The sequence below is a fragment of the Crocuta crocuta genome, unplaced genomic scaffold, assembly GCF_008692635.1.
Source record: "Crocuta crocuta isolate KB4526 unplaced genomic scaffold, BGI_CrCroc_1.0 scaffold620, whole genome shotgun sequence".
Lineage (NCBI taxonomy): Eukaryota > Metazoa > Chordata > Mammalia > Carnivora > Hyaenidae > Crocuta > Crocuta crocuta.
Genome location: NW_027527402.1, coordinates 562,100 through 575,322, shown reverse-complemented (window position 1 = coordinate 575,322; position 13,223 = coordinate 562,100). Strand labels below are relative to the sequence as shown.

The window sequence follows — 13,223 nt, the reverse complement described above, 5'->3', positions numbered from 1 at the left end:
TAGCCATTACTTAGAGTTCTACCAAGTTCCTCCAACTGAGGAAGTGTGTTTACCCTAGATAAGATCGAGATGTTATTATAGGAGAAGGGAGAATAGATCCTGGGCAGGTAAAAACGGATGTCATATTAGGTGGGTTGAGGTCAGTTAGGAAGGCTTTGTAAGCTGTGTTGAGGAATTTAGAATTTACTGGGTAGGTAATGAAGAGTTGTTGAAGGATTTTAGGATTTTACTCAGTGGTGAGCTGAAGTGAACTACTTACACTGGCCCATAAGAATCATTTGCTAAATTTCCTGGAGTTTTGTAAGCCAGCTGTTAGGTAGTCATTATTATCAATTAAACTACATAAACTTAAGGAAAATGTGAGACACAAGGTAATATATATTGAAAGCGCATCACTTCTTAATTATTTGACTAGTACCTATGCTAATGAGGTTATTTATATCTATCGTCAGGTGGAAATCTTTTATAATATGGTGCAACTATACCTCTCTCCCCAGCTCTGTTCTCAATGACATTTTGTTGGAAGCCCGGAATTAGTAGGCAGTGGTTAGAGAATTTACACAGAGGAAGTTGGCAAACGCTATAAACAAGGGCTTCTTTACCCTGCAGAGAGCAAGTTGTGAAATGTTTGCCAGAATACCACTGCCCTCCTCCCCATATCCCAGTCCTCTGGTTCCCCAACCCCCTAATTCCAAAGGAAGGATAACCACGAATTGGGCCAGTCTCTCCACAGCCTAGCTTCGTTGACCAGTCAAAAGAAAAAAACAAAGATGGCGAAAAGTCAAGTTAGTTTTATTTGTTTTGTAACAGTCTAACATGTGACTATTAGCTCTAACATAAGGATGTGGAGGGTCGGAGAATTCAGGACACAATCCCCATGATGTCTCTCTCCCTTGCCAGAGATTTCCCCAGGAAATTTGTTAGGAATGTGCTCCTTAGCTGAGTCTCGACGAATCCTGTTTCCTAGACGGAAAATTTTGCAGACAAAGGCAATGAGGCCATCTATTTTTCCCTCCAGGAAACCTCACGAATTCTTCCAGAATCCTGGGTCTGCCCCGGAGAAAGAGCTTCCAGAAGGAAGTGGGGCTGGAGCTTACAGTATGTCCTGTTGCTATCTTGGTGGCCGACTTTGGGAGCTGCAGTGTCCAGGGCAGCGGAGAATGACTTGTCTTTCCTAAAAATCTTTCTTTTATCTACCTGCTGAACCTAGAGTTTTGTTTCCTTTTTCTCCTTCCTTCCTGGTTACATACTTAGCTATAATACGGTGATTACAAGAAGGGAAAGTCTCCCTGACTATTTCAGTATCACTTCTAGGCACACACTTACTTCATTTTACAGATTGGATTTATGCTTAGGGGAGTTTTCCATCCAACCAGGCAAACCTTCATCATCTAAATTTTGCTAACTTGGGTTGTGTGGTCATTTGCATGGAGGAATAATTTGGGGTCGGCGGAAGGAGAGAGGAGGAGCGGGGTGGGATAGACTGTGTGGGTGGGATCCTTCCTTTTCACCCTGAGCATGACCCAACGACCCTGCCCAGGAACTCACAGAGAGCAGCTGCCCACATTAGCCTTGTCCAGCGCCTTCCAGATGGCTTAAGCCGGAGAGTTCCTGCACACAGCTCTGCCAGTATCCAGGGGCTCCCTTCTGCCATGAGTCAGAGACTCAGGTCTCAGGGGCTGGTGCATCTCTACGCATGAGTCCTAGGAAACTGTCTACCTGTAGCATCACCTTGAGCAATGAGCTCTTGTGTGATTAAAAAACGTTCTCTTTTCATGGTGTAACTCTTGGGAATTCAGGACTACAGAAACATTGCCCATTTTCCCCCTTCACTGACTTCCTCCACTTGACTTATTAGCTGACTTTCTGTCCGGATCTTAGTCAACAATCTGTGCAGGAGTTGAAGTGGTGACTGTCCTTGCTTCAGTATGCATTTTACAATAAAGACTTCCGGCAACTTTGGATAAGGCCGCCCTCCCTTTCCTTGATTTCCAAATTACTGAATTTTTAAAAACACCCACTCATCTCTTCTAGTATGCTCATGGTGTTTCCTGGGTATCAATTCACTTGTTCTATCTTGTCTAGGAGGGGCAAAATGCGTTACCCCCCCCCCCCCCCAATTAACCGGGGGAAAATTGTCATATAGAGCAGGGAAGTGACATCTTGGGGTCCTGAGAGTCAGTGAGGGGCTGCCAACACTCCTGACTTGACCTTCATTGTTCTTCGTGGGAAAATCTTATCCCCAGGACACAGTGACCCTCAGGAGTGTTTGTCTAATTCTGTGTTGTATGTGTCACCTGTGTGGCAAGTTGCAGAGTCAAGGTGAAAAGCAGATAGGCCTTTTTAGATTGCCCCAAATGCTAGGCCTAGGGATTAGAGAGCCAGGTTTGAAATTTGCTAACTGAACTTTGAGTTACTCTGTCCCTTCCTGTCACAGATCTTCCCCATGAGGCGTTATAACTGCTATTAAGTGATTGGCCCTTTTCCTTTGGAGCAAGCTGTACTTTGGATATCTAGCTGTTCATTGCTTCTTTTTATCAGTAGGTGTACCTGCCCTAAGGATGTTAATCTAACAAGGAAAGGACCTAGAGTAGGATTTAAAGTTCGACCTACCATAGCCCAGGGTGAGGGGGGAGTGGGGGGGGAGATTATAATCCTGAGTTGGTCATAATTATTTGCCTCAAAACAGATACTGAGGGACTCAGCTGTACAGCGTCAAGGCCTCCACGGACACACAGCTGCCTGTGAATGGAACAAGGGACATTTTCCAGGGGATGAAAGGAATTGCCAGTCTGTCCCCAGATGTTTCTCAAGGCCAAAGAGCCTCGGGTTCCTACTCAACATCCGGGGTCCAGATTCTGTTTTGAGCCTTCTCTGAGAAAACTGACCTCCAGAGTGTCTATTCTGAGTTGGAAAAACTCTCACTAGGTAATTGCAAGGGAGGACGAGAAGGCGGCATGGAGAGCACCTACCTCCCTTTCTTCCCAGCCTCCCTGCTGCTAGAAGAACGTTTCAGGGAGTGGCGACACACCCGGCCGGCTCCAGGCTTGGCAGACAGCTGGCTCATCCTTAACGATACCCCTGGAGGTAGGTTGGTGGCAAATACCATCTCTAGTTTGTCGACAGAAAACCAAGCTACATAGAGATTAAGGGATGACAATAGCACAGCTACTAAATGGCAGAAATAGAAAAAAAAAAAATCCTGGTCCCTTGATGCCTGTGTCTATTTCTCCCCCCGAATAGCCTTCCTCTATTATTGGAAGACTAAGAGGGAAAATGGCAACTTCCATTTGGAACCCCAGTGGCGGGGTGTCTAGGTACAGACAACTGAGACAGGATCCTGCTCCCTCCCAGGAAATACACTCACTCACAGGCTTATGCCCCAGCCGAGACAAGGAGGCCAGCAGCCTTCACCCCTGCACCAGCAGTTTTCAGTCCAAGCAGGGGGCAATTCTCTTTTTCGGGTGAGGTCTTTGTGGAGATAGACACTCCGTTCTGGTAATGAGCAAGCTGTTCTCAGGCTCTGAGTTTATGTCTTCTTCAAATGAGTGTGCAGGAGCAAACCCGTAGGAGCAGTGGTGCAGCCATTGGGGTCAGTGCAGTGGCGCAGGGTCTGGTCCCCAGGCCCAATGGGGACTTGTGACTTGTGACTTGTCTCACTATAGAGAAGTTTTGGGTGGAGCGGTGTTGATTGCCAGGGGAAGAGTCAAGCAGTAGCCAGAAAGTCACGTGTCTCTGAGATAACTAGATCTCTTCTATTCAACTATACACTGCCTGATACATTCTTTCATTCGAAGTTTGTCACTTTGGATTAACCTGGGTAGGATATATTTTAGGCTGTCTCTTTGAAAATGTCACATTTCCCTGGAGTATTTATCGAAGAACCATACCTTCGAACGAATTTAATTTCTGGCCCACTTTGCTTTAGAATGCGGCAGCAAGGAATGGGGGGTGAGGAATAGTCGTATGGGGAGGAATAGTGTGGGAGGAGGCTTTGGCTTCTCTAGAATGAATATCTTAAAAGGAAGGGGATAATAATCAGAGGGCAGCCAAAGGGAACTGCATACTTCAGGATGGCGCTGGCTGGGGGAAGACAGAATTAAGGCAGTTCTCTGGGTACTTCCCTCGGGTTCCCTGGTGGTCCCATGTCCAGATCTCTGCCACTTGGTTTCTATCCCGTGAAGCATCGCTTTGGTTCAGATAAACCACCCTGATTATCATTTTGTCCCTCAGCTCTGGGAATTGATCGGCTCTAGGTAAAAATTGCTCCCTGTGGGAAATACGTACTTGTACTTGAGGATTTCCCAGGCTGGACTGCGTGTTTGAGGAGTGTTGGTTGTGAGGGGTCAAGGGTAGGAGAGCTTTGAGATTCTTCTTGTTCCCTTTGGCCTCTGTGTCCCTTCGAGGGAGGAGGCCTAGCCTGGGACTAGACTTGGAGATTCTGGCTGTTTGAGCTCCCACTTTGTAAGTGCTCCCTAGTACCACTGTGATGGTCCTCCTTGTACACATCTTATGTCTGGGCAAGGCCCAAGAGCTGACTCTCCTCTAGAGAGGCCAGTGGACAGGTTATCTGCTGGCTCAGGACTGGGCTTGCCTCCAGCCCCCGATGAAAGGAGGCATGGCTCTCAGGGTGAGCACTGATATTGGGAGAGGAGAGGGCAGAAGGGGACATTCTTTCTTCCAGGAAGAAAACTGCAACCAGACCTTGAGGCCTTTTCAGCTCAGGGAGGGGGCGTGGGCTCTTGCCCTCTTTCTCTGATGGTGCCCAGGTCAGAATTCCCCACCAGAGATATAATTGCATCAGAACCCAAAGGCTACAGAGATGGGACAGAAAGGTCAGTGAGAATACTGGGTATCTCCTGGACTGATGACATTAACTGGACACTCCAAATTGGTGAAATGAGACTTGGGAGCCCTAGACACAAGTTGAGACCATAAACACCATGACCAATTCCACGGGAAAGCCGGGGTCACCAGTGTAGGCTCACCTTACACACTGGTGGCCCATAGGTTAAATTTGGCTTGCATGCATTTTGTTTGGCCCACGTGGCATATTTAAAATTTAGTTAGCGATATTAAAGATGTCAGAAATTTCACCGAGACGTTTGGGCTTCTGGATTCTGTGGGAAACTCAGAAGCTTCTGTGGTAACACTGCCCGGTCATTAGTGCCTGGTACTGAGCGACAGCTGCTCTCTGCCCCCCCAGTCATCACACCCCTAGACGTTCCATGGCGTTAGGACAGGCCCATCCCACCAATTTAAAGCACCTGCCCACATCCTGTAGGCATTTGAGTTTGGGCCCCCTGGTACGAGGTCACGCGGTGTCCGCTAGGGAAGCGCTGGGGCGATAGAGTCTGGCTGAGCCAGTGAACTTGAGTCATGGCCGGTAAACAGCTGTGAGGCAACCCCCGTTCTGATTGGAAGGATTCAGATGGAGAAATGGAAGTGAAAGTAGAGTTCCCTACTGCGGCTGGGCTAGAGGGGCAGGGCAGTCATTTGAGACCGGGAACTTTGGTGGGACAACGGATTTATCTCGGTGGCCCTTTTATAGGGGAAAGGTGGTTTCCTAGTTGTACAGCAAGTATTGTGCCCCCACAATACCTGTCCAACCAGGGGTGAGTGTGAGGGGAGGGACAGAAGACCCATATCATGGTGGCATCTTTTACGTTTCATCTTGCCCTATGTCAACTTGGGTGTTTTCTTTTCTCTCTTTCTTTGGCAACACTTCATACGGTTAGATCGTCAGACCTGGCCCGGCTGCTGGCTTTGCTCAGCCTGCTCAGGGGTCTGGTGTCATCCCTGGTCGGGTCTGGACACAGCGAAGGCGACTTCTCCGCAGGCAGCTCTTGCTTGGCCGCCTTCTCGGCCTGCACCTCTTCCTTCTCCCCCTCCTTCTCGACCTCGACCTCGGGAGTCTCCACTTTCTCCCCCTCCAGCACCGCCAGGGTCTCCTGCCCTTCGCTGCTCACTCTCTCAGCTTCCTGCGTCTTGTCTCCCACCTCTGGTTCCGCCCCCTCCTCCACGGGCTGCTCCTCCCCCTCTCCCTCCTGGGCTCCCACCTGAGCATAGGAAGGCAGGGTCTCTTGGTAAGCCCGGGACAGGTCCCCTAGGGGCCCTGTGCCCATCTTCTCCTCAAACTGACCGAAAGGCTTGGCAGAGAGCGGGCTGGTCTCCACCATCCCGACCTCGGTCAGCGGGAAATAGTGGGACACGATTTTCTCCTCTTCCAGCAGCTGGTAGCCCTTGGCTTTCTGGATGGAGGAGACGGCGATGGAGTGGAGGGACTTCTCGGGGATCTCCCCCAGGGGCTGCTCCACCGGCCTCTTGAAGGCCGACCGGATTCTCTTCAGGCCCAGGTGGCTCATCTCCAGAATGTTGAGGAAGAGGGACACGGAGGCCACAGACAGCATGAACAGGATGAAGATGGTCTTCTCGGTGGGCCGGGACACGAAGCAGTCCACCACGTTGGGGCAGGGCCACCTGCTGCAGCGGTACAGGGGCAGAATCCGGAACCCGTAGAGGAAGTAGTGGCCTACGATGAAGCCCACCTCGAAGAGGGTCTTGAAGACGATGTGGCAGATGTAGGTCCTCAGCAGGGTCCCCTCCAGCCGGAACTTCTTGGTGCCTTTGCTGCTGTTGCTGCCCTTCTTGACGCTGCCCTGGTCGGTGGCCAGCGGCGCCCTGTCGCCGCCTTCGGCCCCGGCCTGCTGGCACAGCTCCTCGGCCTCGCGCTCCTTGCGTTTCTCCTCCATGCGGACGTGGTGCACGGCGTGGCCCACGTACACGAGCGACGGCGTGGACACGAAGATGATCTGCAGCACCCACAGGCGGATGTGCGAGATGGGGAAGGCCTCGTCGTAGCACACGTTCTCGCAGCCGGGCTGCTGGGTGTTGCACACGAAGTCCGACTGCTCGTCCCCCCACACGAACTCGGCCGCAGTGCCCAGGATCAGGATCCGGAAGATGAACAGCACCGTGAGCCACACCCTGCCGATGACCGTGGAGTGCTCGTTCACCTCCTCCAAGATGTTCCCCAGGAAGCTCCAGTCGCCCATGTCTCACCCACCTGGAGGAGGCAGAAGGCAAGAGCTGAGCGGGCCGCGCTGTCACCCTCGGGAGTCCCTCTCCTTTCTGAGTTAACGGGAACCGTCAGCGTGTAAGCGGCACCTTATGGAGCGCTTCCTCTGCAGATTGGGAGGAGGGGACAAACGCGGCACGAAGAATCTGCTTCCATTAGCTTCCTCATCTGTGAAATGGGTTGAACGCTACTACCTGTTCTCAGTCACTGGGCAAACGGTGGTCTACGAGGGTAAGGGAGGCAACAGATATGTAATTCCTCGAGTTCCACCCCAAATAAGGGTCCGTTGTTGACCATAAATAGAAACCCGTGATTACATGGATTTAAGTCAAGACCACAAGCTAAACTAAGCTTCAAGAGGCATAACACTTGAATGCCCTACACCATGGGGGGCCGGGCCCCTGACCAAATTCTTGGGTGTATGTAATTGCAGCCATCTTACCTTTCACGGTGGCAGAATGTGTAATGATCGGGTGTTTGGGGGGAAGTGGATGGAGAAAAACAGTCCTTGAACATCTCCTCTGTGGCAGACTTTTGACATTATGTTATTTCATTTAATTTGATCATGCTGGACTGTAATTCTCATAAGGATATGGACCATGCCTGTTTTATTTTATTTACTGCTCCGTACTCAATGCCTGCCACAGAGCCCAGCACGTAGTGAAAGCTCAAAAGGTATTGAATCGGTATGATTTGATGAGAAAACAGAAGTTCAGAGAGGTTCAACCAGCTAAGATCAGGCAGCTAAGAGGCAGCAGTTTTGTCTGGCCTCAAAGCCTTATTTCTTTCCACCACACGGTGGAGATACATTGCTTTCAATCAGAACTACGCAATTCCGCAACTCCTGTACTCTCAATTTATGTTCTTTTTCCCTCTACGTTGAAATCTAGAAACCATTTTTAACAGCTTCACCAGTTGAGAGCAACATTTTTTATTATTATTATAACTCTTTTAAATCCAAAGAACGGGGGGAGTGCTTCAGAGAGGAATCATGTTACAGGGAGGAAGGTCCACCGAGACTTTTTTAGCGTCCCGCGAAATGAAAAGGTTTTAGGGTCTGTCACATGTGGCTATTTTAATAGAGCTAAACATTTGTTGGAAAAAAACACCACTAAATGTGATAGCATCTAATGCCCCAAGCAACAGCAGTGACTAACGCACACAGGATTGAACTGACAGGGGTGATGTGTGCAAACCGGGGGGCATTCATCCACAGCAACCCTGGGCTAACCTATGAAGGACTACGATCAAAACTTCCACTTTGGGGCACCCAGCTGGCTCAGTCCAAGGAGCGTGGAACTCTTGATCTCGGAGTCATGAGTTCAATCCCTACGTTGGCCGTAGAGATTACTTAAATAAATACATAAATAAATAAACTTTAAAAAAAGAAAAAGAAAACCTTCCTACCTCCATCTGTGGCAGATGCTTCTCGAGCCTGAATATCTCTAGAGTTGCAGTGTTTCCTCATCACTGCCCTTAGACCAGGACAAGAGCCCATGCTAGAAATGTTGCTCTAGGCTTCTTTCAGCCTCGCCCTACCCGACAGGATCAGAGGTCTGTGGAGCAAAGGAATATGCCTGCCACTTTTAATGACAGTGATATTTGGTAACCACTCGAATGGGTGATGAAAAGTGGTAGATTGGGTGTCATTTTCATCTCTAGGAGAGGATACACAAAGTGGCATCTTAAAGCCTCCTTCCAACCTGTGGTTTGGAGCATGGCCAGACAGTCCTTGGTGGCAGGCAGGGATGGTGGGTATGAGCAATGGCCAGCCTATGCCCTTAGGTTAGGCACAACCACTATCCGCTTTGTGCTGCTTCTCTTGGGGCCCCAGAAACTCTCAATTAGGTGGGGCATCCGACAGCAGCTTCTCTCCTCCTGGGAGGTGAGAGCATCTGTGGCTCCCTAATCATGACTCCAGGATTGGGAAGCCTTCCTTGTAGGCATGGGGGTACTGATGGGGGGAGAGGATCCTCTACTCATAAACAGGTATTCAGAATCCCAATCACATATGTCTAGTTATACTCCTGGATTTGACACCCCTCAAAGTACAGTTAAATCTAGTGCTCGCCCTGTAATGAGTGGCAGCCATTTCCATCACCTTTGGGGGAAAGATGGGAAACCCTGTATACAGGCAGCCCAAGCATAAATCCTATTGGTGGCAGAGCCAGGAAAATCAAGTTTCTTATAAAATGGCTCAGTGTAACATTTGTGTTGAAACAGCAATTTATGTCATTTACTCCCGTAAAATCAAGTCTGGCTTTAACACACTAAATCTAGTGTTGCTAATGTCTTATCCCCATTGACATATCAACATGGTTTTGACAGTCTTCCTTGTTCGGTACTGTATCGGGCCTTTGGGATTTCTGTGTGTATTTCACTCATGTGCCTCAATGAATGTGTGCAGCAAGCACATACTCTCGGGACTATGTGTCTGTCAGTCTTGTTTCTCCCTTTGAGAATCAAAAGCTCTTGGGGGGCAGGGACCATTTGTCTTCATCTTCTATGAACCATCATGACACAAAACAAAGATTTTCACAGAACGGGCACTCCTGAAACACCAGTGCGTGGGAGCAACAGTAATCATTTCAAATCTGAAATTCTCAATCTCTCAGTGTCTGTAATACCAGTATTACTTAAAGTCTAGGGAACTCCAGGGTTCTTTGCTGCAGTTAGCAAAGAACTGCGTGTATGTTACCATGTATAGCATGCAGTTAGCATGTATACGTGATATACATGAGACCCTGCTGAGCGCCCCATCAGTAATTTCCAAACTAACGCCAAACAGGGCAGTGTCCTTCTACATTCCATGCTGTAATGCCAGGATTGAATGTGTGTGTGTGTGTGTGTGTGTGTGTGTGTGTGTGTGTTTAATGTCTCGTTACAAGGTCTCTCATAATAACGGAAAGAAAGAAACTAATTTAGGATGAAATCTTTCCAATTCCATGCTATTGAAACGGGCCAACTATACTTTTAAGAAGAGAAGCTGTAGGGGCGCCTGGGGGTGCTCAGTCAGTTGAGCATCTGACTCTTGATTTCTGCTCAGGTCATGATCTCACAGTTCATGGGATTGAGCCCTGCTTTGGACTTCGTGCTGACAGTGTGGAGCCTGGTTGGGATTCTCTCTCCCCCCCGCCCCCCATCCCCTGCTCACTGTCTCTCTCAAAAACAAATAAACATTGTTAAAAAAAAAATAAGAAGAGAAGCTTTAGAGGTGCTAAGGGAAAGTGCCTGGGTTCCTGACTTCTACACATGAAAATTTTACTTAAAGGAAGTCAGATCAGAGTATATCTGAACAAACTATTCCACTGGAGCAGGGAGTAATCTAAACCAAAGAAAGAATATTTTTCTTCTCTTCTTCAAAGAGGAACAGATCTTTTACAGATGGAAAATAAACTGATGAAGTTTAAGCCTCCACCCCCCAGGACACCCACCAGAGGATTATGGCTTAAAGCAATGATTAAAATGACATCTTATGTCTGGGTATTGGGTATCCCTTGTCTATTTATAACTGATATACTTTTTCATAGCTCATTTCAGCCCTCAGAACAACCTGTGAATGAGGCCAGTGGTTCTCAGACTTGGATTTCACACACTGATACAATAACAGCAACAAAATGGAGTGACCAACATAGGGCCACCAACTCCTAACTGTGCCAAGCAAAGACATAAAAATAAGAAACTTATGAAATCACTAATTATGGCTACAGTCTGTTTTCATACAAGGGGAATTTTCACACCGCAAAACTAGAAAAGACGCAATTTCAGAATAACACGTTTAAGTTGGTGAAAAAATGGACTACATTATTACTACAGGCTGCTGAAAAGTTCATCTGGGACCAGAATTGACAGGCCCACAGAATGATTGAGAAAAAGAGAACCAGGCATTATCGTCCCCCAATACTAGATAGGAAAGGAGAGTAGGAGGTTAAATAAGTCTCCCAAAGGGGCTCAGCTAGTGAGAGTAGAGCAGGGATGTGAGCCCTGGTCTTCCTGCTTCAAGCCCATGGCGATTTCCAGTGTAGCATAGCCTACTCTCGGCTTTGAAAGGGAGAACCACACCCTTACATCTGTGTTAACCAGTTCCCTAAACCATTAGATGGCCACTCACCACTCCGGGTGGCAAGGGAGTAAATATGTGCTTCCATTCATGTCTCTAAAGCAGCCACTTTGAAGAGCGCCTTGCCTAGAGAGCCAACAGAGTTTCTCCGGGGTGGACATTTAGGTCCTCAGCTAGACCTATCCTTGTGCCCTGTTAAATGCTCCAACGTGAAAACACGGAGCAAGAAGCCTCCTCTACACGCACGGCACGCAGTAGTTGTTACCGTTACCCCTATCGCAGAGTTCAAGTGAAAACGTGCACAACTCTTTCATAAACACCAAATACTCAGTTTAGGTCCCTCGGGATTCCTGGAGGCATGTTAATTCATTCTGAAAAAATGAGAAGACCTTAAAAAGTCAGGTTTTAGTTAGAATGTGGCCCTCTCCGCCCCCCTCCCTCTCCCCCACTCCTGCATTCCTTTCCCTTCCAAGCCTCTGCCAACTCTTAGGCCAGTTCCAAGAGGGTGGTCAGAGCTGGACTCTCAGTCCAGCCATCCCAACCCAAGACCCAACCTTAGTGACCAAGCCTGGATGTGGCCCTTAGGTTAGGCTGGGAAAGAAGCTGGGGTGGCAGGGGGGGAAGGCTACCAACCACCATCACCCAAGGAAAACTTGCCAGTAGGAGTAAGGTCCCCCGGAGAAATGTGCGCTCTCTTTCTCTCCTGATGCTCAGCAGCAAAATGGCAACTTTGGCCTCTTTCCTTTGGCACCTAAAAGCCCACCTCCCCCTTCTCTATCCCGCCCCTACTGTGCTGCACGACTGAGCAGATATGACTGGATTGATCCTGATGGGTAGGTTTTACTGTCCAGCAATATTTTAAGCTCCGAGCCAGACAGCTTTTATGAAGGGAGGGATGTTTGGAGAACAATGGGAGAGAGAGAATGGGGGAGAGAGAATGGGAGAGCTGTGCTGGGCACAGAGGGGAGGAGGGCGGAGAAAAGCTGATGCGGGGAAGCTTAGACGGGCTTCTACGGCCTCCCAAAGTGTCTTTTAGCAGCAGACTGGCCCTCTGTTGCAGAAAGCCTTTGGCCTCTCTCCAGAGGCCCTGAGCCTGGGGGGATTTTTTCCCAGAGCCTTACCTTCAGCTTAGAGAATCCTAAGGATGTAGGGACAGAAGATGTTCACCTGTGAGCATCCCTCTGCCCCCAGTCAGACTGTGCCAAAGGCACCCCAGAGGAGCGTTTGGTCTTTTTCAAGGGATATTCTAGCCTCTTCTCTTGGGAGTTTGATCATGGGTCTCATAACTTTGAGCAGGGAGTGTCTTGCTTTGGAAGGAGCCTTAATTCTGGTGCCATTTCTCAATATAATAACATTTCCTGCCTTGTTTTACTCATAATTACAAATATTTTCTAGCAGCTGCAGAGTCAAGGGGATTAGGCGGTGTCAGCTAACAGGTTTAGACTCTAGTGTCTCCATCTGGGAAATGGGGCTGTGATGGCTTGACTCCCCAAGCATGAAATCCCAGTGCGGCCTACTGGGGAATGATGTTTGGGAAGCGAGCAGGGAGGCCGTGAACGCATGCGCTCTGCCCCACTAAGGCCCACCCTTTTCCCATTGTCCGGGACTGGCCATTGTTCTGGTATGAAAAATGGTTCTTTTGACCACAGTTTCCAAACCTCGAACTGGGGCATTTTATTATACAAGTTTATGTGTGGAAACGATGGAACAAAAGTAGTTGAACCTGGGATGGTTTCAGGAAATCTATAAGGTAGGATTACTAAATGGAAGGCAATTTTGAGGGTAAACCAAAAACGAATCACCTAAGTGCTTGCCTCTTCTCTATCCCCATTTCCTGTCCTGTCTGGTGTCGTGGGAATATTGCATTTTGATGGTGGCGGTTTGAAGGGGGGTTGTACCAAGGCTGTATGAGTCTCAAATGCCAATCATATTAAAATGTTCACTAGCCGGGGCGCCTGGGTGGCTTAGTCGGTTAAGCGTCCGACTTTCGCTTAGGTCATGATCTCGCGGTTCGTGGGTTCGAGCCCCGCGTCGGGCTCTGTGCTGACTGCCAGCTCAGAGCCTGGAGCCTGTTTCAGAGTCTGT

The 13,223-nt window shown here is 48.8% G+C and overlaps 1 protein-coding gene across 1 annotated transcript; it reads right to left on the bottom strand.

Moving 5' to 3' along the window:
* Positions 1–5,726: 5,726 nt before the first annotated feature.
* On the bottom strand, positions 5,727–7,055 carry GJA8 (gap junction protein alpha 8). The gene has a single exon (XM_077753687.1). The coding sequence runs from the start codon at positions 7,053–7,055 to the stop codon at positions 5,727–5,729; it is 1,329 nt and encodes a 442-aa protein (XP_077609813.1).
* Between the last annotated feature and the right edge of the window lie 6,168 nt (positions 7,056–13,223).

Bases quoted from the DNA above. Each gene is read 5' to 3' on its own strand.
- GJA8 (XM_077753687.1), bottom strand. From the start codon at position 7,055: ATGGGCGACTGGAGCTTCCTGGGGAACATCTTGGAGGAGGTGAACGAG.